Source organism: Euprymna scolopes, chromosome 15 (assembly GCF_053919585.1).
Source record: "Euprymna scolopes isolate OS-2025 chromosome 15, ASM5391958v1, whole genome shotgun sequence".
NCBI lineage: Eukaryota > Metazoa > Mollusca > Cephalopoda > Sepiida > Sepiolidae > Euprymna > Euprymna scolopes.
In genome coordinates this window covers 87,330,506-87,358,054 of record NC_136496.1, presented here as the reverse complement: position 1 = coordinate 87,358,054, position 27,549 = coordinate 87,330,506, and the positions used below count along the sequence as shown (strand labels likewise).

General features: G+C 33.1%; 1 protein-coding gene across 1 annotated transcript in view; it reads right to left on the bottom strand.

Moving 5' to 3' along the window:
• LOC145293952 (ras-related protein Rab-5A-like) overlaps positions 1–27,549 on the bottom strand; it is a 166,997-nt gene that overhangs the window by 6,066 nt on the left and 133,382 nt on the right. Inside the window, exons 3-5 of the mRNA XM_080140818.1 lie at positions 17,906–17,987; positions 5,913–5,984; positions 897–1,023 (exon numbers count right to left, since the gene is read on the bottom strand). Coding sequence (XP_079996944.1) covers positions 897–1,023; positions 5,913–5,984; positions 17,906–17,987 — 281 coding nt within the window. The remainder of the gene's footprint in view (positions 1–896; positions 1,024–5,912; positions 5,985–17,905; positions 17,988–27,549) is intronic.

Genomic DNA, 27,549 nt, shown 5'->3' with positions numbered 1-27,549 from the left:
TGGAATCCACAGAGCAAAAAATTCTTCCCATGTTGAGACGGAGAAAATATATGCAAAATTGCTACAGAAAGGGTTATGAAGTGATTTTGGTTTCTGATTGGTTGGTAGCAGAACGTGAATTAATTCGATTCGTCAGTTCCTAGCAGCATGATTTATAAATAGAATCTCCCAACTATGCGGGATCATACCTCATTATAACCCAAAATATTGTAACAAATTTCATGCTTCATCTAACCTTTGACAAATATTTTCATTTACTAGCCAAATAGAAAAGTTACTAGCGAAACCCATGTGATTTTTGGAATATGACATCTTTGTTCCATAACGAGTATGTACATCATAAAGATTTTTCTGTAATTTTTTTTTATTTTTAAATAGGTATAATTCTAAATATGAACCGAATTTTATGTTGAGACTTGAAAGTATAAATATTCAAATTTCTTCAGACGTTCTTTTTAACAGCCTTCTTTAAAAAAAAGAGCATATTTTTCTATTAAACTTTTGTCTAAATAATTTTACTTTAAAAAAACAAAAAACAAAAAATGGGCAAAGTAAAGAATAAAAAAAGCATTTTTCAGCCAGTAATGAGCTTTGGAATATTGATGGTGAAAAACAAAAAAAACAAAAAACAAAAACAATCACCAAAAGATAAGCATTTTATTATTTCTAGTTGCCAGTTTGAAAAAAAAAAAAAAAAAAAAAAAATCACTTGCAAATGCGACTTTTCCATTCACAACGTAAAGCCCTGTCTATTGAACTTTTTTGCTTTATTACTGAACCGATAGTAGTGATTGTTATCACACATAAGAAATTGTAGCCTTTGTCATGCTTTGTTCCTCTATATGTGAGATGACTTTTCTTACAATTTTCAGCATTTATTCATGAAAGAGACCTACCTGATGACTTCACCTTTCTGCTCGCTTCAAGATCACATTTATTTCCAACGATGGCCATGACTAAGCTAGATTCCGCATGCTTCTGGATCTTTTTCAACCAGTACGTTGTTGCATTTACAAAGGAATTCTGAGGTGTGAAAAAAAGAAAAGGCAAAAATCGAGTATTAGTATCGAATTACAGAGAAACTATTTTATGTTAATGTTGTGGTGTGTCCACCCTACAGATAATAATGAACTCTTCTACTTATTATGAAGAATGGGAGAATATGCCTCTGCATTAGCACACCAGTTATGCACACTTTATTTGCTTTTCTACTCAATATATTTTGTTTCCACTAATTACCAAATTGTTTTTCTTCCAGACCCTTACAGGACCACAACAGTTAATGCAAAAGAAATATAATGAAATAAAATAAATAGAAAAAAAAAAAAGTGTCAGAGTCAGCAAGATTTTCACTTTAAAACATAAAAAAGAATCTGCATTCTTTTTTGTGTTGAAGTGCAGGGAGCCGCGAGTCATCAAATATTGAAAAACACTAGTCTAGACCTGATTTTGGTGCCGAGGGAAAAATGAGACAAAGAAAACTACTTCAAACCAAAACAAATGCATATGGGTCTCACAAGCATTAATTATAACTAGAAAAACGTGGCTATTTTCAAAAGAAGAATTTAAAAAAAAAAAAAAAAAAAAAAAAAAAAAAGAATCTTTGGATCAATGTGATTCTCAGGAGACCATGTCTTGCCTATGCAAATTTTGGCTTCTTGAGAGAGTATATACTACCTTGCAGAATGATTGCAATAGAAAAGGCTTTGGTAATTGTAAAGAATAGTAAAAAGTAAAATAAACAATAACTCTTACCAAAGGCAATAAAAGTTACTTTTCCATCTACTGGCCTAATTAAAAAAAAAAAAAATTTTTTAAGTGATTTTATTTCAATTAAAAAGTATGGTCAAATATATTATGTTAGAATGAAAAGCAAAGTCAAAAATGGTGAACAGACGTTCACTGAACATCTCTGAAGTTTGATAATCTATTAGTTCTCATTTTCTCCTTTCAATTAGGTAGAAAATTTAGTAAATTTTAATCCATTTGGAATAGTCATTTGTTTTACATTTGTCTTATTTTTTTTCACCCTAAAGGATGAAAAATTCATTAGCAAATTTTAGGGATATCCGGTTTCACAATTTAAATTTGAACAAAATATTAAAATACAATAAAAAAACGCCTTGAAATACTTTAAAACACAAAAATTAGGCATATAAGTAGAAAAGTAACTTTTATTGCCTTTGGTGGCAATTATTTGTTGACTATTTACTTTTTTCACTCATTTTTATTTGTCGCCTATTTACTTTTTTCACTCATTTTTATTTGTCGACGATTCTTCACAATCACCGCAATTAGTTCATTTGAGAGATGTAGATTAGAATCAACAGGAAAGAGTTTTATACGAATTTACATAAAGATCGAAATGAGTTGTAGGTGAGGAAGCCTAGTACTGCTTTGTATTAGCGGCCATCTTCACATATCTACCCATATATTTCTCAAAGATTCCGAGTTCATTCCTTCCTCAGATAGTTTGTTCCAATGCCTTATAATATGTAAACTAAAAACCCGTTTTCATGCTTTTCATGCAGTCTAGCACATAAACGGTAAACAGCTTCAACCTGTAGCCTCTTGGTTTTATAATAATTCATAATGATGAATAAAAATTTGATGCTTGTTGAGAATTTAACCAAATAAAAAAAAAAAAAAAAAAAAATTAAAAAATACAGAAAAATCTTTGGACTTGTCATGGAATGAAAATGTTATATTCCAAAAGTCACATAGATTAATCAAGTAAACTTTTTAAACTCAGAAATTCAAATTCTATTATAAAGAGAGGATGGTAGATCTCAGTCTGCCATCTTTAAAATTCATCACTGGTCATCTCCCCTTAATAATCTTTCCAGAAATAGATAAAAATCAGCTTTGTTATGGTTATGATCATTAGTAAATCACTAAAAATCATTGATTTTATATATATATATATATATATATATATATATATATATATATATATATATATATATAAAAAGATATTTACATGATTTTTGGAATACAGATTTTTCATTCCATGGTGGGTATGTAAATCGTAAAATTTTTTCTGTATTTTTGATTTTTAAATTAGGTTGCATTTTGGCCAACAACCCAACATTTTATTAGAATTTGTTTCATAACTATGTAGCAGCTTGAATATTTTAATGAGATCACCCCATAAATTTTTTTTTTTTTTTTTTTTCAAAGTAATTAAATTCAGTCCCAGTGCATATTACATGCCCTTTAGTTCAGGCATCATTTGTGTTGTCCTTCGTTACACCTTTTCTACCTTTGGAATATCTTTTCTATTGTGTATTAACATGTTCTTTCCTGTTACTACTATCTTTAACGTAACGTAAAAGTGGCCGCAGTCGAGATTACACAAGTTTGTAGTGTAATTCAAATCTTGTCTAGACCTGAATACTTGATGCTTTGCCAGGGCTATCAAGGGTATTTTTTTATCGTGACGCCATCAATAGATAGGTTGCCTACCACGGCTTAGAGACAAGGATAGATCGTGCCAGTTTCCGAACCTGGTATTTTACCTTGCGGTACATACAGCGCCTTGCTTTCCCAAATGGTCATCCATCTGGTACTAGCCAGGCTTGATGCTGCTTAACTTTGATGACCTGGCGAGAACCGGTGTGTCAATGTGATTGTTCCGTATCTATCTTTAGCTGACTGAGTGATCTGAAATTCCAAGAATATAATCCATCATGCCATATTCTCTGTAGGTTACCTTTCTTCTGCATACTTCCATCATTCCTTTTAGGCATATCAGATCAACAGATTGGTTTGTATATGTGTTGATATAAAAAAAAAAAATTACATTGCTTTGTTCATAACATCACAAAATGCTTTTTCTGCATCATGCAAAATACAATAGGATTTACTAGAGTCCATCACTTTCCTTGTTCAGAATTGGAGTGGACTGAAGTGCAGGAAGGCTAGTTCCTGACATAGATTGCACAATTAATAAAATGTCCATATGGAATTTATAAATTCATACATTTTACAAATGACACATTTTCGGAAGAAGTCTGTAATGAACGGATATATTTATGTCTCTTTTTTTTCCTAAATATTAATTTTCTCTTCCAAACAAAGGTAAATATAAATTTGCAGTAGACAAATACAGATTTACCTCCCCTTTTTGTTGAATGAATTAGCTTCTTAACAACATAAACCGACGTTCAACAAAAGAACATGGTTATTCTGAATGAAATATTAATTGTGTAGGAAGAAACATATCAAGAATCTGACTGATGTGATGCGGAATGTCTCCTTGACAGCATGATCTACCCGTCCTCATATATGACCAAACTTTCTTTGCTTTACCAAGATGTATAACGAGTTTTCTCCCTTGCACTGTATGAACCATCGACGCAGCTTTACTTAAAAATAACAATAACTATTTTATTAAACTTAAGAAAAAAGCAGTAAAGAAAATCTAAGCTAATTCAAAAATAAGGAGATAAAGAAACCGACATTTTTCTTTTGAAGCAAAATGTGATGGATCAATTGGATTAGAAAACAAACAACAAACTAACCTTTTTTTATCCACTGTCTCATTAAAAAGGGATGTTTGTTAGTTGATTAAGTTCCTTGTCCATTTATTATTCTTTTTTTTAATATTAATTATGGTGGAGAATCATAATTTGCACAAATATGACATAGAAAAATGCAGGATAATACGCTTTTATTTTATTGTTTTTATTATATATATAGATTGATGGATATTCTTTTGCAATTAAAATCCAAAATGAGTTCAGATCAAGTTCAGTGTGCTTCATATTAATTGTCTGGTCATTAGAAATACCTGCCAACTCTTCGTCTTTGGTCGTTCAGAGATTCAACAAATGGATTTCTAATCCAATCATACTTCAAACGATCAAGAAAGAAAGTATTTATTCAAATCCTTTAAAGATTCCAGATGGTTAATTATCAGTGGCAAAATGTCATTCGTTCTTTGAACTAAAATAAGCATTTCACAGTTGTCTCGCGAAACATGCTTTTTTTTTTTCCAAATAATCAATTTCCTTTTAGACAATAATTTTGTCTACTCAAGATGTTTGTTCACATGCATTTAAATTTCTGCTTGTCGATGCAGTAGGGGAAACAAATAGCAGGGAAGGAATTCCATGGCAAGCTATCTGAGGAAAGAAGTTGTTAAAGTAAAAGAATCTTCCTGTATCTAGACGCTTTCACAAGAGTTGGAATTTTGCTGCTAGTCTGAAATATTTACATTGAGGGAGTACAAATGCTGTAAGTTCATTGGAGCACATTCTGTGAAAGTACTTGTAAAAGAAGCACTAGTGGCGATGTGACAGGAAGTGGAGCTTGGCAGACAATACAGAATCTATTAGGTTGGAAATTTTTTTTGCACCCTGTGCTAGTGGTTACAGATATATAGTATACCTGCAGATGTAAAACGTTTTCTAGAGTATAAAACAGCAATCAATATAAGTATCCGCTTTGAAGTACCCTATCCCTCATCGTTTTCCGTCATATTTCTATGTACTGCTGGAAGAATCAAGATATCCTTTCAGCTTTGTCGTTACAGTCTTCTTACTAGGGTCCCCTTGATGATGTCCTTGCGCTTGGGAAAAAGGAAAAACCATATGGAGTAGGATAAAATAAATGTGGTTGTTCGAATACAGCAATGTCCTTTTTGGCCAGAAAGTGCTTGATGCTAAAGAGGTGGTGTGAGCAGGTGCATTGTCATTGTGAATAAGCAAATGTATAAACAAAGCATGAAAAAATAAATGTCGTGCTAAGATTATAATTATAGACTACCAAGATAATCATAACAATTCACTTTCCTTCTTTCGCCCATAGCTCACACAATCCCCAAACTTTTCAGACATATCTCACAAGTTTTAAAACATGAGGATTTACAAAAGCATTAAAAGTGAAGTGAAAAAAAGAAAACCAATTACCCTATTTGTGACATCATAGACAAGAACAACGGCTGAGGCGCCATGAATGAGATTGGAACAATTGGAACGGAACTGGAAATAAAACAAAATGAATTTAATGGTTTTTGTAGAAAAAAAAAAAAAAAATGGTACAATTCAGCTATGGAAATGATTTTCAAATGATTAAATATTTGCTGTTATTAATTTTTTTAAAATTCTAAAATAATTTTAACATTTTTTTGTTTTAATTAAAAAAAAGTTGTTTTTTTTCATATGATTTTGATCTTTTTTTTTTTTTTTTTTTTTCAAATGATTCCCATTAAACAAATTGCAAAGAAAAAAAAAAAATGATGCCAACAACAATAAAATTAAGTTAGTTTCTCAAAGTTACGTATCGATAGTTTACATTGTACAAAAGCAATATTTGATTGCGCCAATGTTGAACCAACACGGAATAGGTCATTTAATATCGTTTAAGAAAAAAAAAATATAGTGTTAAATAACGATACTCGATCTATTTAATTATATCAACATGAGTAAAGGGAAAACTTAATAGAAAATTCATTTTAAATAATATTCTGACTTTTGATGACAAAGTTTCTAGGTTTTTATTTTTTTAAAATTTTTATTTTATTTTTCAATGGAATCCATGATAAAAAGACAATGTTTCTGAATTTTTGAGATTAAAATTGAATGTTTGGATTATTCGGACTACTATTATCATCTTCACTATTATTTTCACAATGTTTTAGTCGATGTAATCCCTGAACTTCTTCAGGTGTATCAGAAAGATTACCCCAGTCCGAGTTCTTTTGATGGTTGAAAATTCAAAGATTCCTGAGTTTGACAAGATAAATCTGAAGAAGTTTTGACCAAAATGTTGTGCAAACAACACTCAAGATATGAACAGTAGTCCAAATAATATGAAAAAGACTAAAGATGTCAAGAGGATCTCCACATGGGATAGATCTTGTAGATAATTAGACATTTTTTTTTTACTTGAAAATCCCCACTTATCAAGGCCAGAAGACTACTCAAGGATAAGGATTAATAAGTGTTAGATAGTTGGTGAGACAACTCCATGACGATCATAATGGTGGAACTTGGGTAGGGCTTAGTTATTTAAGAAGACGGGTCAACAAAAGCTTATTTAAGAATAAGAAGCAGCTCCACAGTATCTTGTTCCACAGACGACCAGTTTTAGGAAAGAAACTCTGCTCATGGAATTTATGTTTAGTTTTAGGCACAGATAGAAAGTAATTGTTGACAATTGTTGTAACTAAACAAGTATTTGTTAAAATGCTTTACAGGGAGGGAGAAACATGGATTAGAGTTCAGTCGAACACCTATCATGAAATTAACAATAGAGCAAAGATAGACTCACAAAGTCTCTTCTGTGAGAAAGAGGCAGTAGGGAGGCAAAACAGTTCTTCACTCACAAAATTCCAAATATTATTTTGTACTCTGTCAAGACAGAAAAGAGCACTCTTAGAAGCATGTGACAGCAATACTCCACCATAGGTTGTATTTGATTTTTGTACAGGTAAAGGATAGTGCCAGGAGTGAGATACTTTCTGGAGCGTTGGAATGATCTTACTATTTTCCGAGTGATTCTGGCAACAGATCTGATGCAGGTCTTTCATTTCAGGTTAGAATTGAAGGTCAATCTCAAAAGTTTGTCAAAGCAAAGTGCTTTCTCAAGAAGAGAGCCATTCATTTCAACTGGGGTCAACTGGGGATATCAGTGCTGATGGTGAAAAGATAGTTTGGTTTCTGTTGCATTAAAGGGTAACTAACCATTTTTTGCCCCATTGTACCACACACTCCAGGTCAGAGGAGAGAGAATAAAAAAAAACTCTGGTTGTTATTGGCCTTTGAAGTATTGCCATAGATGATAGTATCGTCTGCATAGATGTCAACAAAAAGTCTCAGAATGAGATTTGGGAATCGTTAATGAAGATCAAGAATGGTGTGGTGGGAAAGCAAAATTTTGAAGCAGAATTTTGTCTTATATTTTTATTAAAACAGATTTTATTGAATTGAGATGACAAAATACGAAACTGTTACTGAAAAATATTTGATAAAAATGGCCAAAATTTATATTATATATATATATATATATATATATATATATATATATATATATATATATATATATATATATTAATCACGATTTCTTATATATAAGTCTTAAAAATGCGCTAATGGCATTATACAAGTACTTTTGTTCCCAACCCAAGTTTTTGAGAGCTGAATTTTCCCCCTCAGATGTAAAAAATGGACACTCAATAGCACATTGATCACCCTAAACCAACAGTAAAAATAAGTATTACAAAAAAAAAAATAAATAAATAAATAAATAAAAAATAAAATAATATATTTTAATATATTCATTAAAGCATTGGAAAACTTTTTCTGGCCACAAGAAAGATATCAACTAAAGATATTAACTAAAGATATGACGTTAAAAAGTGGAAAAATATCAAGTATTCTCTTCTACTTTTGCAACACTCATCCACAAGAATACTTAATCGGTTCGTCTGTCAGCATAACAAACCGTATTTCATAAACATCAGTTCATTATGTTTTTGAGTATTGTTCTCATTAACTAAAAAGCAAATGAAGACAAAAAAAAACAAAACATGTACATTTTTACAAAGAAATAGGCAAAAAGTACAAACTTACAAATATGAATGTAAATATACAAATATATAAACACAGTTAAAAACAATACCCCCCCCCCGACTGAATGGCACATATATATATATATATATATATATATATATATATAAATAAAAAATTATACAAACTTCAAATTTTATAGGCAGTCAATGTCATGTGATCTGCAAAAGTTGGGCTGTTTTTTGTTTTGTTTTATTTTTAAAGTAAAGAAACGGGATCTGATGAGCAACAGAAACTTGACTGAATGATTCACCATCAGCACCTGTGTCCCGGGGGAGGGGCACAGACGGATATATTTTTTTTTTTTAAAGATAGAACGAAATCCTGCCTGTGGGTTAATGGAGGGGGGGCACAAGTGACAAATATATATATGAGAGAAAGAGAGACTAGAAAAATATCCATACCAGGACAGTTAAAATTTCTCAAACAGAAAAGTTTAGCACTACTTTGTTCCCTTATGAAGATTTTTATATATATAACAAGAGAAAAATGCAAGCATGAAAAGTAATATGGTTAAGCTTAAACATGGAAAAGTAAAGGATCAGTTGCTAAAACTGGAAAAGAAAAGGACAAGATATTCTAATAAAAATATAAATTTATAACTGAAAATATTGGAGTATTAAGAATTGATTATATAATGTTATAAATTGAATTAAAAAAAAATTCTTAATGCGGCAATATTTTAAGTTATAAATATATATTTTTTACTAGAATATCTTGTCCTTTTCGTTTCCAGTTTTAACAACTAGTCCTTTACTTTTCCAGGTTTAAGCTTAACCATATCACTTTTCACGCTCGCATTTTTCTATTGTAATCCATGATTTTTCCAGGTTTCAAATAAATTCACTTGTTCTTTGTTTAATTTTAGTCTTATCTGTTTGCCCCCATAAACACAGGTAATAGCAATGTACGGCACTCATCTGCTTTCAATAAAATCCCCCCAATTATCTCCCTTTCATTGTTTCGCTTGTTACTTCTCTTTTAGAAACAGCAGTGAATTAGTAGCAAGAGTAGTCACTGAAGCGATGTGGTCGCTATGCAAACCAGCCATAAAAAGCGTCACTCACCTCCTTACATATTTTTACGATTTTGAATACCAGAAAATTCATAACTTTCGTTTTACTGAACGAAAATTGAAAATGTTTTTTTCACAATATAGCTGAGAAGGTGATCTATAAACTGTAATAATTGTTTGAAATATATATATATATTTAACGTGGAATGGCTGACCCATTCAAATAAGACAGATGATGAGGGGAGGTTTTGTCATGATTTTGCCATTGCTTATGACCTCGCTCAGATTGTTCGCGAACCCACCCGTGTGCCCGATACACCCAATCAATATGCAAGCCTCTTAGACCTTTTTCTCTCAACTTCCCCTGAGCTATGTTCATGTACCTTCATTCTCCTCTAGGAGCCTCCGACCACTCCGTCGTATCAGTTAAGATAAAAACGAAATGTAAGAAGCCCCCAGACGTACCCCTCCACCGTACTGTATACCGATACTCTATGGCTGACTGGGATAGCTTCCGTACATTCATATCTGATTTACCTCTGCACTCCATGTTTAAAAAGGAAGTGTCCTCTATAGTATCAGATCTGACCGAATGGTTAATTGTAGGCATAGACCAATTCATACCATCTAAAAAATTCCAACAAAAACCTAACAGCCAGCCATGGTTCTCCCCAGAATGTGCTGCTGCTATCGCGCACAGAAATCACTTTTTCCATAGCTACCAACGTAATAGATGCACTGAGACTAAAGCTGCTTTCAGGACTGCCAGCAACCACTGTAAAAGAGTAATAAAAAATGCAAGAGAGCTATATGCCCAGTCTGTTAAATCCAAGGTAGCTGATCAGCGGCTTGGTTCCCACCAGTTTTGGCAAATAACAAATAGGATCCTGAACAGAAGTGTGCCTTCTATCCCAACCATTATCAATGGACCAGAGGTCATCTCGTCAGCGTCAGACAAGGCCAAACTATTTGCAAAGAACTTTGCAGCTAATTCTACCCTATGCGACGAAGGCCATCAACTCCCCATATTTCCTCCTATAACACAGAACAAGCTAGGTAACATACAAATATCCGTGCATGAGGTCGCCAAGCTTATAAAAAACCTAGATTCCAGTAAAGCAACTGGCCCTGATGGCATCCCAATTATAGTGTTAAAAAAGCTTCAACCAGAACTTGCTCCCATACTTACGAAACTATTTAAGCGCTGCCTTAAGGAGAAGTGCTTTCCGACCCCCTGGAAGACCTCATCAGTTTGCCCTGTATTTAAGAATTCAGGTGATAAGTCATCTCCCTCTCAGTACAGACCAATAAGTCTTCTGTGTTATGAGTAAGTTGCTGGAATCAATATTAAATAGAGAAATAGTCAACCACCTCAGCAGGAATAACCTTCTTAGTGACACACAATATGGTTTCCGCTCTGCAAGATCTACCGCAGATGTGCTGACGGTTATATCCCACAGGATTAGTGAATCTCTTGACAAAGGCTTCCTTTCTAGGGCAATTGCTCTTGACATATCAAAGGCCTTCGACAAGGTATGGCATAAGGGTCTACTTCACAAGATTTCCAGCTACGGTATAACTGGAAATGTTTTCTCAATCATTAAATCATTTCTCTCCGATAGGCTCATAAGAGTAGTGGTAGATGGACAAAAATCGGAGGCCTGCAATATAAATGCTGGAGTCCCTCAGGGGTCAATCCTGGGCCCAACTCTCTTCCTGATCTACATCAATGACCTCCCTAAACACATACTTAAATCATTCGTTGACATCTATGCTGATGACACGACCATCTACGGCAACACATCAAAGGCTGTAAATGACGAAGTTCTCTCTGATTCTCTCTCCTCTGATCTCGAGCGCGTGGTTCAGTGGGGGAAGATGTGGCTAGTTACCTTTAATGCATCCAAAACCAAACTCCTATCCTTACATCATCAACGCTCTGATCCCCAGCTGGCATCAATTGTGATGGATGGCTCTCGTCTGGGTGAGGCCCCGTGTTTTGACAAGCTTCTGGGTTTGACCTTTACTCCTGATCTGAAATGGAACATGTACATCAAGTCTGTTGCCAAGGTCACTGGAAAGATGGTGGGATCCTTCTACCGCTCCAGAAGATATCTCACTACTGATGCAATTCTCTATCTATATAAAAGCCAAGTACGTCCAAGGATGGAATACTGTTGCCATATCTGGGCAGGAGCTGCCAAAAACAGCCTATCATGCCTTGACAGAGTACAAAATAGACTTTGTGGTTTAGTGGGGGATGCCCTTTTCTCTACCCTGCAACCCCTCTCCCACAGAAGAGACGTTGCGAGCCTATCCTTGTTTTATCGTTATTTTCATGGCAGGTGCTCGTCTGAACTCCAATCCCTGGTCCCCCCTCGCCAATCTTTCACGAAAAACACCCGTCTAGCTGAATCCACTGTGAAAAATTTCCCCCACTCTATATCTGTGCCTAAATCAAAACGCGGATTCCATGAACAAAGCTTCTTTCTTAGAACTGCACGCCTGTGGAACTCTGTTCCGTCTGCCTGCTTCCCTCCGGACTACAACTTGGATGTCTTCAAGTCTAATGTTAACAAATTCCTAATGAACCGCCCCCTTAAGTAAACACTTCATCAAATCTCCACACTAATGTAATGTACTTGCAATAACCCTTATCCCTGAGTGGCTTCCGGGCCTTGATAAGTGGTGATCACTGTGTAAAAAAAAAATTATATATATATACATACAGGGTGTCCACAAAGTCAGGCTACATTATGTAGCCAGACTTTGTGGAAGCATTCTGCAGATTATGTAGCCAGACTTTGTGGGCACTCTGTATACACACACACACACACGTGTGTGTGTGTGTGTGTGTGTGTGTGTATATATATATATATATATATATACATACATACATACATACATACATATACAGGGTGCCCACAAAGTCTGGCTACATAATCCACAGGATGCTTCCACAAAGTCTGGCTACATAATGTAGCCTGACTTTGTGGACACCCTGTATATCCTCCAAAACCTCTGGCAGAGGCGAGACTAACACTTGCTAATATGATTTCAAATGAGCTGAACTGAAAACTGAGATAAAAGCAAGGGGAAACTTGATTCCAAACTTCCATTATTTTTAATTTCTTTATATATTTTTTATATTTATATCAGATACATATCAATGATAAATATTTCTGATGTTATATCTCCCCCTCTTTTGTTTTCATACATAAAGTAAATTTCAGTGTATAAGGATTATTTGGTACTGGAAATTCAAAAAATAAAATAATATGAATGGAAGTTTGGAATCAAGTCTCTCCTTGCTTTTATTTCAGATCATTTGAAATTAGCAAATTTTAGTCTCCCCTCCATCAAGGCCAGAGGTTTTGGGGAAAATATCAAGATATTTTGTAATTCATATGCAAAACTAGGAAAACAAATGACTATGGTTGGTTGTTTTTGTTTTACGGCATATCAACCCTTTTCAAGTTATTTAATGCCGAATCCAGTGATTTTGAAGAAAATTTTTTTTAATAGAATATTTTTTTTTTTCAAGTTGGTTTCTATTTAACCCATAGTTGAGACCGTAACAGGTACTACCACTCTGAGTCAGAGTGGACTTGGGAGCAATTGCAATAAACGGGTGGTTCCACACTACCCCAAAGCCTGCAAGCTGGGGCTTCACGATCGGATATAGTTTAAAGTCATATCCAGGACCCAAATGACTATGTTTTAAACATTTTATGACTGAAATGGAATATATAAATGTTACAAAAAATTGACAAAAAAATTAGGAAAAAAAATGGATGTTCTCTTTATAAGGTGAGACATAAAGGGCAACGTTTAAACTTACTATAACATAAATTAAACTAAAGGTTGTTAAAAAAAAACCCCAAAAAACGTTAGTTCGTAAAAATCCAATGATTGATTGCTGTTTTCTAAAAGGGTAAAACAGTGACAAAAATAGTCTCTGGATGATTCCCTTAATGTGCGACCTTAAGGGCAAGTGTCACAGTGTACTATACAATTCATGTCATTAGCTTTCAAATGAGTCTTTATTTAATAAATTCTGACCAATAATCGCTGAGATTTGGAACTTATTAAAATGCCAAAAAAAAAAAAAAAAAAAAAAAAAAAGAAAAAAAAGTGGTATATCTATGGATGGATATATATGTATGTATATATAGGGATACATATATATACGGGTAGCCAAATTGAATATTGAAATGCTCATATCTGGTTTTATGGGACAAAACTACATGAAAATTTACAGGCTTTTTGATGATTATAATACTATTCCATGGATAAAATTTTATAACAATTGGTAAAAAAGAACCTATATTTTCAAAGTAATAAAATATGCCCAAATTTGCCTCCATTATATATAATATATATATATATATATATATATATATATATATATGTGTGTGTGTGTGTCCTGGCAGACCAGCTTCAGTTTTGCTGCTTTGTGATGAATTTTACTCAGTTGCCTCCCCTGCGGCTTTGGCAGGTCACTAATATATAGTATCCTTATAATCCAATCAAAAAAAACAAAAAAAAACAAAAAACAAACTATATCCCTCTCCCGAGGAATTAATGTAAATCTCTGATAATTTGTTTGGTATATTTATACCATCCAATGAAACATGTGTAAGAGGCAGCAATAAAGCAATATGAATATGAATACTTTTGAGACTTTGGAATGTTTAATAATGTTATATTTGAAGATCAGTGTGTGTATGTGTGTTACAGAATATCAAATAAAAAAAAACAAAAACAAAAAAACACAAACATCGGTTTCAAATTCAACACAAAAAGAACCAGTCTTCGGTCACTTATGCTGGTCTCTCATCAGCCTCTGTTTATGCATGTTTCACCAGAAATGGTGTCCCATATGCTGCACAGGATTCTATGTTGTTGAGAATTATTGATGTTATTTTTTTATCTATGCTTTTATTTTTTATTTCTTTAACCACCTTGGTTTTATTTTTATTTTTTTCTTGAATTTTGCTGATATATGTCTATTTATGTGAATGTATTTATCTTTTTATTTATTCCATCAATAAATTTAAACAACTTAGTTCCTGACAGCACCTAAAGTATAAACTTTAGGCTTAGGAGGAGCTGTTTTGAAAATTTTTTTAAAATTAACTAAATACTAACTTTAAAATAATTTTTTTTTTTTTTTTTTTACATGGAGGTCACGACTTATCAAGGCCCGGAAACCACTCGGGGATACGGGTTATTGCATGTACAGTAATTAATGGGATAGTATCGTAGTAATCGTTTGTATTGGAGATTTGATAAAGTGTCTTACTTAAGCGGGCGGTTCATCAGGAATTTGTTTATGTTGGACTTGAAGACATCCAAGTTGTAGTCAGGTGGGAAACAGGCAAACGGAAAAGAGTTCCACAGTCGTGCACTTCTAAGAAAGTGACTCTGCTCATGGAATCTACGCTTTGATTTAGGCACAGGTAAAGAGTGGGGAAAATTAATGACAGTGGTTTCAGCTAGACAGGTATTTATCGTGGAAGATTGGTGAGGGGGGGGACTAGAGATTGGAGCTCAGACGAGCACTTGTCATGGAAATAACGATAGAACAAAGACAGGCTTGCAACGTCTCTTCTGTGGGAGTGAGGTTGCAGGGAAGAAAAAAGGGCATGCCCCACTAAGCCACAAAGTCTATTTTGTACTCTGTCAAGAATAAAAACATAAAAACCAAGATTAAAATTAATCAATTACTGCCCCCACCCCGTCCCCAATAGGAATATCTTTGAATTGTTGATCTGTTCTGGTGTTCCAGTTGTTTAATTGTAAAAATGAAGGGAATGTTAAATTGATGCTTAAAGGGGAGCAACTTGTGCAAAAGGCAATTTACAATATCAAAGGGTGCATATTTTTATAGTTATCGATTTATTTGATATTGTCAGTTTACTAATAGTAATTGTAGAAAAAACTTTATATTATAAGAATAAAATTTTAATTTTAAAGTTTCAAATTTCACTTAGAAAAACGCAATTCTTTTGATTACTTCAATTTTGGCCAGGGGATGGGGGGATCCTTATGTACAACTGGTTTTGGGAGGTTGGAATATTTTTAGTAGAGTATTCCAATGTGCGCTTTTCCATCTTCAGGGTTGTTTAAAGTGGTTGAATATGTCAGCAAAAATTCTTCTGGTGTGGGTATTCTTCTTGAGAGTGCTCGATCACTGGACTGTCAGTGTTTTGCTGTCACTTCTGGTGGGGGTTATATTTCTGTGTAAGGTTTAAAATTAGATAGGGGAGAGCAGGATCTCTGAGTCTCCCTTTTGTTGGCCAGTGTTTTGTTGAAAATCCATGCTGTGTCAGAAAGTAGAAAATAGAGCAGATTCCAAAAATCATATTAAACTTCTGGAATCTGTTTATCGCTATACGCAAACCTTCCTTGCGTCTGCAAAAAGAGTGCATAAAGGTATGAAATCAATTTTCAAATGGAGATTGTGTTTTTATAATGGCTCCTAAAAACACTTAAAATAATCCAAAGAAACTGAAATTTATTAATTGATGCCTAATAACTCTTGTTAAAATTTCACAAAAATCAGAAGTATCTAAATTTTCTTCCATCCCCCTTTGTATAAAACTAAATTAAATATAATCCACATTACGCGCCCTTTCACTTGCAGTTGTGTTCTAAAATTCATAATGATCGATTAATGAGTTTAGGAATGAATCCTGTGTATACAAAGCATTTACACATACCTAACATAATGAGAAATAATATAAGCCATCTTCTACTACTACTACATGGGTTGACCTCTCCTGCTCCCAGCTGCTGGGGTTGGAGGTCTTCTTGTCATGCCACCCTTGGTGCAGATGGTGGTTCCCCAGGGGTTTGGTGTGTAAGGCAGAACTCTTTTAGCAGTGTGACCAATTTTCATATCCTTTGCGATTTTTGTGGAATTAAAAGTCAGGATAAACGTATTGGTCGTTATCTCTCCACCTCTTTTTATGGATATTCTTTTGTGATAAGTGACCAATCTCCTCCTCCTCCGCTTACACAGTGCTATCTCAATTTCCTCTTCCGTTACCAGACCAAGGTCTGCACTTTGGAGGATTCTTCTCAACATGGACGTACACCTTACATTTGAGATTGTAAAAGTTTTCCATATCAAATAGATTTTATTTTTGCCCATTTATTTTCAGTAACTTCCACCAGAAAATTAGTTTTGGAGCTTTTTCACACTGTCCTTTGCAGTCATAAAAGGTTTAGTGAGAGGTGTATCTTAAATTTACATCTAGAGATTTCTACTGTGTAGAGGGTGGGAGTTTGCTGCTTTTCGGGGGAAATTATGTCGTGGAGGTACAAGGGCTTGTAGTTCAGAACATCTACCATTAAAATACTTGTAAAACAGGCAGAGGGATGCAACATTTTCTCAATGGGACAGAGGTTGAAGCTTAGATGACAGTTCAGGATATATCAGGTTGGCGACTCTTTTGAACCCTGGTTGTCTTGTAGAGGTAAAAGATACTTTCAGGGCTAAGTAACTTTCTAGCATGGTAGAGAGAGCCCAGCTTCTTCACAGCAGCCTTGGCAATGCTCTCAATGTATCTGTTCCAACTCATTCTCTGTGAATGTTATGCCAAGGAGTTTGAACAAAATACTTTCAGGTAATGTATCTTTAGCCATAGCTATTGGTGGTGAAGGTTTCGTGTAATTAATACTGACTGGGAATTTTCTTCCTTGCAAATAAATTAATAAGAGTGCATATTTTTTTTTTCCATTATTATCCTTAATGATAAATATTTTGAACTCAAGCGAAACAGACCAACAAAAATGATATTTCAAACTTCATAACAGACAAAAAAAGATGTTATTTCAAAAATAAAAATTTCTCTTCCTCGTAAATAAATTACCAAGAGTACATAGCATTTTTTTCCCCATTATTATGCCAGGTGTTGATAGGTTGTAAAATAAATCAACTATAAAGTTTGAATAAAATAAATATTAGATATGTTTGAAGCCAAAACAACGCATTATTACAAAATAAACAGATATTTATTTTGTTTGAAATTTAATATATTTCGAAGACACATTTCATCAGTATGTCTTTCTTTTTGCCATGTTGTTGTTGGAACATAGAATCAGTAGAAGTCCATTTGTTGTTTTTACGGTAGTCTTTTTAAATGTCGGAACGGTGGGTTGGTCACATGGAATCCACAATGTCAACTATAAAGTTGTTTTATTTGAAAGGCGAGGGGAGGGCAATCTGTTAAGAATTTCAAATAACTAAAATACAAAGCAATCTTCGAGGGAATATATTTTTGGATTATAAGCAAAGAAGATGACTCACGTGTTCCTGTCTTGCTGTATCCCAGATTTGGAATTTATAGGTGGTTCCATCCAACTGGATTATCTTTGAGAGAAACGTTGTTCTGAAATGAGATTTATGGTTTCAAGTAAAGAAAGAAAAAGAATTTCATAAATGGCACATCAGTTGGAAAAGCAGGATTAATGACATTTCTTAAAAAAAAAAAAAAAAATAAAAACAAAAAGAAATCAAGAAAACTAAAAATTAAAATAAGAAACAAAGTAAACAAACAAAAAATGTAAAAAAAAAAAAAAGACAAAACCAAATTGTATATATTTTTCTACATACATAAAACAGTAGATGTATATGTGTGTGCGTGTGTGTGTGTAAATATTTAAGTGATAAACTCTTAAATTATTGGTCACATGACACTAAATTTAACAGGAAATAGTAATCATACACCAAGATGTAAACAAACTTCTGCAAATAGTTTGTTGTATAAACAACAACTATGAAGATGAGGACAATAGTTTGCAAAAATGGATAAACAGATTATGAAGGATCATCTTAAAGAATTCCCAAAAATAGACAAATATTATGTGTTATGTGGTGAAAAAAATAATATCCTTCAAGTGCTTTCAGAAATCCCCAAGTGTTTAAATGTCCCGATGTGATTAAGTGTCCACGTGATGAAAAAACGTGATTAGATGTCTAGTGATTAATAGTCGTGTCATGAAATGTCGGGTGATGAAAAGACCGTACACCTCGCCACCATTATCTAAAGCATATTTTTTTTTTTTACCCCTGAAGAAAGTCAAGTTACATCAAACGAAACGTTGTGAAAATAACACCCAAGATGAGAGTAGTAGTCCGAAAAATTCAAATAATAAGATTCTTTGACACACATTTCAACGAAATTATAACGCTTACAAACTGCTGGTCTGCGTGGCTGCAAGTTATCCTAATTCTTGCTGGGGGTGAGTGAGAGGAGGGAGAAATGCTCAAATCAAATGGATTCTTAAAAGTTGGGATTAGTTTCCAAAGACAGAATTTCTACTTTTGGTAAGAGGAGACAAGACACACAAGACTCAGCATGCTTACCAATTAACATGATCATTTCATGTAAAGGTCTATCATTTGAACTCTTTGCAACATTAACAGAAGTAACAGACAAAAAAAAAAAAAAAAAAAAAAAAAAAAAAAGAAAATGGTAGAGAATGAAAGAACCGCCCACCCCTAGCCTGCCCCAGACAAATATATATTAAAAAACAAAAATAAATAAAAATAAAAAAAAAAGTAAAGGGGGAAAAAAAATCTAACATGTAACAATAGAATGAAGGCAAACTAATTTTAGTTCTAAGTTCAACTGGAACTTGACCTTTTGCGATACTATTGAAATGCATCCTCTCAAAGTGTTTTTAAATAACAATGCTGGATGTTCACTGGCACAAAATTAACCAATCAAGTGGCAATGGAAATTGAAAAAAATGTTATATTTTAAAAGAAAAGAAAAAAAAGAAAAAGAAAAAAAAAGAAACGTAATTTTCATTATAAATGATCCTAGTTTAAATAGCCTTCCAGTGCATTCAAACATTTTGAAATTATTGCTTTATTTTTCATTTGTCATGAATGACAAGGGATATAATAACCACTAACTCTAAGGAAGTGTTGGTGTGTCCACCCTATGGATAATAATGAATTCCTCCACTTATTATAAAGACCGAGAGAATGTTTCTCAGCATTAGCGCACAAGTCATGCACTAGCAGTATCAGAATTTTTGTAGGAATTTTTGACACCCCTAACACGAAACTGCGAATACAATATAAAAATCTCGTAATTTCTCTGTTAAAAGTGGGTTATTTATTTTCTTTATGGATTATACTTCCAAAATAAACTATTACAGTTGTTTTAAAAGTAATAAAAATATTTTTATTTTTTTTTTAAAACAGTAATGAATTTTCCGAACTCAATATTTTTCAATTTTTAAACTCAATATTTTTAAATTTTTAAATTTTAAAAATCTATCAAAATTTTTCTATTGATTCTATTTTTACGATATTTTCAGGGTCAATGTGAAATTTTATGTTCTTTCCAATAAACCGAATATAATATTTTAGACAAACGTTTTTTTTAAATTCACGCCCCCCCATTTTCACGCCCCCCCATTTTCACGCCCCCCCCATTTTGAAATGTCTATTAAAAAGTAAATAATTAATTTATGTTTAATAGGTTTATATATCACAAATTGAAGAGAAAAGGTCAATAAATAATATATTCAAATTTAAAACAAAAAAAAAAATCAGTTTTTTAGAAATTTACCTGTAAAGTCCGAAGTTTAAAACCTTATTTTATAAGAACACATTTTTTCTTTTTGTCTTTTTTTTTTTTTTTTAATGAAACCTTGGCCCTTGCTCCTTTAATTGAAAAAAAAATTAGGGCTTGAATTACATTTTTCGAGGAGTTATAAGCTTAGAAAGATAGGGGGTCGAATAATTTACGCCTCTCATTTTGAAATGTCTATTAAAAAGTAAATAATTAATTTATGTTTAATAGGTTTATATATCACAAATTGAAGAGAAAAGGTCAATAAATAATATATTCAAATTTAAAACAAAAAAAAAAATCAGTTTTTTAGAAATTTACCTGTAAAGTCCGAAGTTTAAAACCTTTTTAAAAAAAAAAAAAACACATTGTTTTGTTTTGTTTTTTTTTTAAATAAAACCTTGGTCCTTACTCCTTTAATTGAAAAAAAAAATTAGGGCTTGAATTACATTTTTCGAGGAGTTATAAGCTTGGAAAGATGGGGTGGAATTATTCACTATTTTCACGAAATTTCTGACACTGCTAGTCATGCACACTTGGCAATCAAACTGACGTAATTACCGAGATGCCTTTCTTCCGAGATTATGGGGAGTTTGCTTTTTATAAAAAAATAAAAAATAAAAAAAGACATATATATATATATATATATATATATATATATATATAACGTTTCTGCCTAGAATTAATTTTTTTTCATTTTATAACTCTTTTATAACTCATTCCCCATAGGGACCAGTTTGATAAATGTCTAGTTTAACATTGTTCATGTCTATAGCAAAGAGCATAGAGAAATCGTTAAACCAATTAAAACCTACATTTATTCACAAGCATCAGAAGATAAAAACGTATAGAGGATTTAAAGGTTGGTATAGAGTTCAGTTTAAAATATTTCAGTTAAAATAATCCCAGTAAATGGCAGGTTCCTGCTAATTGTGTGACTACGAAATTTTCTCCCACAAGTCATTGCAAGTAGTGCTAATTTGACACAAAGTGTGCGTGTTGTTTAAACTGCTAAAAATTGTTGTGTGCTACCATTGCTTGGTTGGTTGGTTTTACAGCATATCAACCCTTTTCAGGTTATTTATGCCGAATCCAAAGATTTTGAAGAAAATTTTTTTAATAGAATATATTTGTTGTTTTCAAGCCGGTTTCTATTTAACCCATAGTTGGGACCCTACCAGGTACTACCACTCTGGGTCAGAGTGGATCTGAGAGTAATGACAAAGGGTGGCTCCACACTCTCCAAAGCCCTAAAGCTGGGGCCTCACCACCGGATATAGTTTAAGGTCATATCCAGGACCTATGCTTTCGTGATGAGTTACTAAATACTAGATTGAAGAGAAGATATGTCAATTTCTTATATAGGTGTGAAAAGGCAGTCAGTGGTTTGGTGCCAGATATTTAAATTGTTACTTTTTTTTTTTTTTTTTTAATTAGTATTTTTTTGGTTTTTCTCATTGGCTAAAAAATATTTTTTTCTTTTTTAAATTCAGAACCGCTTTTGTACAAAATTTTTTTTTTTAGTTTTGAATTTTGAGATGAGGTATTATTTTTTTTGTATTATTTGGACTAATCAGGCAATTGTTTTCATCTTAAGTGTTATCTGCTTTTTTCAATCAATCTAACCTCCGCCCTTTTTCTTCTTTGGCAAACATGGTGACTTGTACACCCAAAGAAGGTCGGAGGTTAAAGCGACCAAAATGTTGTGCAGATAACATTCAAGATGAAAACCAGTGTCAGATTAATGCAAATACAAAAAGAAATCCCCTTTTCTTTAAATTTTTTTTATTGGCGATCATATAGGAGCATACAACCTACACCTTAAAATTAAAAAAAAAAAAAAAAATGGCACCGGCGTTAGTGATAGAATAACCCTTGTACTTCTTAATGCAATAGAAGAAATGCTGCCTCTTGCAGTGGAGTGGAAGTTCTTTCACTCTTGACATTTTATTTTAAAAAAAAACAATTTTCATTTTTTAAATTGCCTCGTCAACAATGTACAATACTGCAAAAGGCTGTTGGTATGTCAAGAGCTATTACTCTAGAAATGAAGCCTCCTTCAATAGATTCAACGATTCTATGCAATATAATAGTCAACACTTCAGCTGTTGATCTTGCAGGACGGAATCCATATTGCTTGTCACTGAGTAGATCAGTTTTTGCTGGAATGGTTGACAACTTCGAGTTATCACAGATTCAAACAACTTACTCAGGAAACCGATTGCTTTGTACCGAGACTGCTCTTCAGTGTTTTTAAATGGTAATGCAAAGCATTTCTTGAAGCAACATTTGAACAACTTTATAAGAATAAGAGCTATTTCAGGTTACATGTTAAGCACTATAATTGCTATGTTGTTAGGAGCAATTACCTTGCTGGCATCAAGGTTCTTGACAAGTTAGTAACATTCCAGGCAAATATATGTACGTTGCTCAGAATGTTTACAGTCGTGAGGGAAAATTCAGGAAGTCAGCTGCCCTGATTGCAAAAAGTTGAATTTGATGCAATGTTCTTAGCAAAAAGTTTGGCTTGATCAGATGCTGAGGAAATTACCTCTGGTTCGTTGATGATGGTAGTAATAGAGGTCCTACATCTGTTCAGAATTCTGTTCATTATTATAACCACGCCTCTGCTCAGCTACTCTAGATTGAACAGATTGTGTATAGGACTCTTACAAATCTTTTGTAACCCTTTTCCAGTGATTATTAGCAGCTGTGTCATCATCTGCATAAATGCCAAATGAATCTAGAATGTGATTTGGAAGATCATTTATGAAGATCAGGAAGAGGGTTGGGCCCAAAATAAATCCCTGAGGCACACCATCATTGTTACCATGTTCTTCAGAACTCTGCCTATCAATGATGACTTTTATGAATCTATCAGAGAAAAGGTTTGATTATTGTTCTTTAGAATTTCTTTTTAATTTGAGAAATAATTCCTGAATCTAAAAAAATTGAAAAATTATATCTACCCAACCCAGATTGGTCCATCTGTGAAATCATTGATCCAGCATCGCCATCAGGCTGGAAGAAACATTGTAGCAACCGACTCAAAATCTTGCTCAGGACAATGAAATAGGATGCTGAACTGATTCTGGACCCTCAGCTTTTCAGGGTCTGTCGCTGAAATTGTGAATGGCTTACACTCATAATGGAAGCAACCTTGAACCACTGTGCCTGGTCAGTGCATGTTCTGGATGTGGTCAACTTGTTGGAAAGAGCCAACCCAACTGATCTAGGATGAATGCCACAACTATGACTGGCAAACTTTTCAAAGCTGATCATACCATTTGACCCGAGATGATCATATTACTAATAATTATTGTAATAGCCACTTGCAGACATTAAAAAAAGCCATTTGTTGCATTAAAGATTATTATACTTGCAAGGGTGCCAAAGTTCAGTTTATCTTGTGCTATTAACAGATTAACAAAAACAATGGCTACAGAAGCTTCAAGAATCAGGTATTTACAGAAGAACTCACATGAAATTTGAAGATTCATTCATAAAAATGGTGCTATGGAATCGAGATCACATAAAGGTTAAGATTTGCAGAACGGGAGGAATTTTGGTTGGGTACAAAAGTAGTCGTATGAATTCATATGTGGAATGGCAGTTTAATAAAAAAAACAGTAATTTTGACAATAGTAGATTGAATGTCGGAACAGTGATAACATAATTGCCAAAAGGTGATGTCACTTGGCAAATGCAAAATGTGATATTCAGATACATGAAACGAAATAAGTTTCAAGAGTTTACTCACGTTTTAATAGTTGTTGCATTTTATAAACATTGTTACATTAAAAAAGTAGTCACAATTCCCTCTTTTATTGTAGGTTTTTTTTTAAGGTTAAAATTTATTTAGAAAAAAAAATAGAATTACTTATGAATTTCTTATTAAAACGGAGTTATTCCCCTGCTTTTTAATATACGGGGTGCCTTCAATAAGTTTCTAGACTTTTTTACAGACATTTAAAGTTGTTGTACTCTTGAAAATTCAGTATGTTATTGCTATACATCTTATGACCAATTTTTATGATTTCAGGTTAAAATGAACAGCTACTAAAGCGTGATTGTCACAGCTGGTGAATTTTAAAAACGCAATTGGGACATGAGGACACTTTAGAATGATATGCAATAAAATTTTGTTTTAAACTTTGCTTCAGACTGCTTTTGGACCATCTTGCATGAATCAAGCATCAGTTTTTGAGTGGCATAAGAGATTCAAGGAAAGCAGGTAGTGTGTGAGGGATGATGATACGTTTGGGAGGAGTAAGGAAGTCAGAACACCAAAGTTGATTCGACAAATAAAGAATTTCATGGATAAGGACCATTGTGCATCTATAAAGACAATAAGTGCCAAGTTTGATGTCAGTGTGGGAACTGTACGTTCAATTATTCGTGAGGAATTGAAGATGTAGAAGATTTGCATGAAGTTTGTCTCAAGGATGCTCAGACATGAGAAAGAAAGACGTCGTCATGACAGCAGAGAGATGGTCGAGCGGATCAATTCAGATCTTTCAGTTCTTCATGCTCTGCTGACCTGCTAGAGTTCCCAGTGGAAGCATGCTAGCTCTCCCAGATCCAAGAAGATCCGACAGCAAATCCACCCAGAAACTTATGATCCTTTTTTAACAGCACGGGCATGATCTACATGCACAGAGTTTCCACACTGGACAGTCAACAAGAAATACTATGTTTAAGGGAGTTCAGGAAGAGATTCCGTCACTCTCTAAATCGGGTCAGTGGCATTTCCACCAGGACAATGCACGAGTCCATCCTTGTCACAGACTAATTGACCAAGATGGGCATCAAGACAGTTCCTCACCCTCCCTATAGTCCAGACCTTGCTCCCTGTGACTTTTGGTTATTCCCTAAGCTCAAGGAAAACCTTAGAGTCTGTCATTATGAGAAAATTGAGGAGATGAAAGAGGTTGTGACGAGGACCATTGACACGCTCACGCAAGAGGAACTCCATAGGGGTTTCCAGAAGTTTTTGGAATGGTACAAGTGCATTTCAGATGGAAGAGAATTCTTCGAAGGGGGCTAGAGTTTCATGTGTGTACTATCAGTAAAAGTGCCCATACGAAAAAAGCCTGGAAACTTATTGAAGACAGCTCGTATATTTAAAAAATACTCTTATTAAACAAATGAATGAATCTCTTAATGAAACAATTTAAAAAAAAAATACAACTTTTTTTTTTTTTTCTAAAAAGAAAAAAAAAAACAAACAAACCCAAAATACTCATATGGAGCTACTCTCAGCAGATATATATCAAGTGCTAATTTAAATGAAAATTTAGGTGAAATAATTCATCATCATTTAAGTTATAATTTTTGTGCAATTATTAGTCAAAACTCAAATTTTGATTTTAAGTTAATTTCTTTCAATGTAATTTGTAACTAATTGTGAAATAAGAAAACGACTTTTTTTTGTGCCTTTTGCATCAAAAACTTAAAACGTATTTTGTTTCGTGTATCCGGATGTCACATTTTGCATTTACCAAGTGATGTCACTCCTTTTGGCATCCATGTTATTGATGTTTCAACATTCAACCTACGTTTATCAAGATTGCCAAATATATTTATCAAATAAAAGAGTTGTCTATTTATCATTATAAAGTAGACCATTTCAAGCGAGGAAACGCATCAGAGTTAGACGCAATGTCAGCATTCACTTGGTCATATAACCAGATGTGTACCACAATGATTCAATACTATTAAGCTAAAATAAACTGAAAAAGGAAACGTCTCTCATAATCTCTTAAATAATGGAGGAAATATTGAAGTGGCAGCCTATGTTCAAAATTACATCAGAATTTGATGCTGAAAGTAGGTCATGGCTTTATGCATTCTTCCGACTTTTTTTAAGATTGAAACAAGTGTACATATCATTTTGACTATTGTACTCATCTTGAGTGTCATTCTCTCAACGTTTTGGTTACTGTTACTTGTGCTCATCTTGAGCACAGTATTCCGATCATCTTCAGGTGTACCTTGTTGAACTTGGGGAAACAGAATAACACTCAAGATGTGAATAGTAGTCCGAAAAATTAAAATAGAGATAATCAATTCTCATCTAAAAAAAAAAAAAAAAAAAAAAAAACTCAAAAGCATAAGGGTACATAGTGTTCCGGATAAATTTGATATATTTTTTTCATATTTTTTCTTTGATTCTAGAACAATTTGAAGTAGTCAATACTGGTCAAGTGCAACGGATAGCTGTTTCTGTGTGTAACGTCGTCCGTGTAAGCAGAGAAACCTTCGTTAGCAGTTGGAACTATTTCACGGGACACATTTCATCTAAGGTTCTTTTTTTTTTCTTCATTTTTTACAATTCTACAAAAAAAAAAAAAAAAAAAAATTTCTATTCTTTACAGATATATATCCTTGAAAAGGTCCGTCTGTATGAAAAGCGCTTTGGGTTTCGTTCTTTTTGCATTTCGTGATTTTTTCTTTTTCCTTAATCGACTTATTTATTTTATAACATTCCGAATATTGTTCACTTTTTTCTTGAGTTGTATTACACTTCGTGATTTTTTTTTTTTTTTAATCGACTTATGTATTATTTTTTAACATTCGATTATGGTTCATTTTCTCATTATATATATATATATATATATATATATAACTGCAAACACTAGTTCATTTTTTTTTTAAAAAGAAATTCGGACGCTCAACGTGTGAAACATACCATACGCTTCAAAAGTGGAAACATTTAATTTGCCTTACCGTATTTCTATATTTTGTGCAGCATTAATCCAGAACGGGTTAAGCCGACTTCCACTTCCAAAAGAAGAAGTTTTGTTTTTTGCAGAGAATATCAAATTCACAAGCGCATGTTTGGGGAGATGATTTTGATACCACTAAATATTAGAATCGTCTTATCACAAATACACATCACTATTTACATCTTTAATTCTATTACCTTAGAAATTTACTAAAATTTCCAATTCCCATCCAATACAATGAATTTTAAATTAAATTGAATGATCTGGATTTTAGGAAGAAGTGACTAAATGCCAGATGGTGATTGCCACAATTCGTCCATATTAAAAAAAGAAAAAAAAAAAGAAAAATCTTTTATGTACGTAATTATCATTTTCCCCAAATCACGTAAATTGCTCAAGTAGTTTTACTTTCATAAAGAAAATAATTTTTAAATAATTTTGAGTGATTAATTGGAAATCGTAGACATTACAAGGTTGATCTAAAAAGTTTTATCATGGAGTTAACTGCCCTTGTTTCTTCAAGATGGCGATGTGAGTTCCTTTTTGCTTAGTCATGAAATTTTATTTTATAGCTAAAAATAATACTTTATCAATTACATGATTTTTGGAATAACATTTTCGTTACGTACAACATC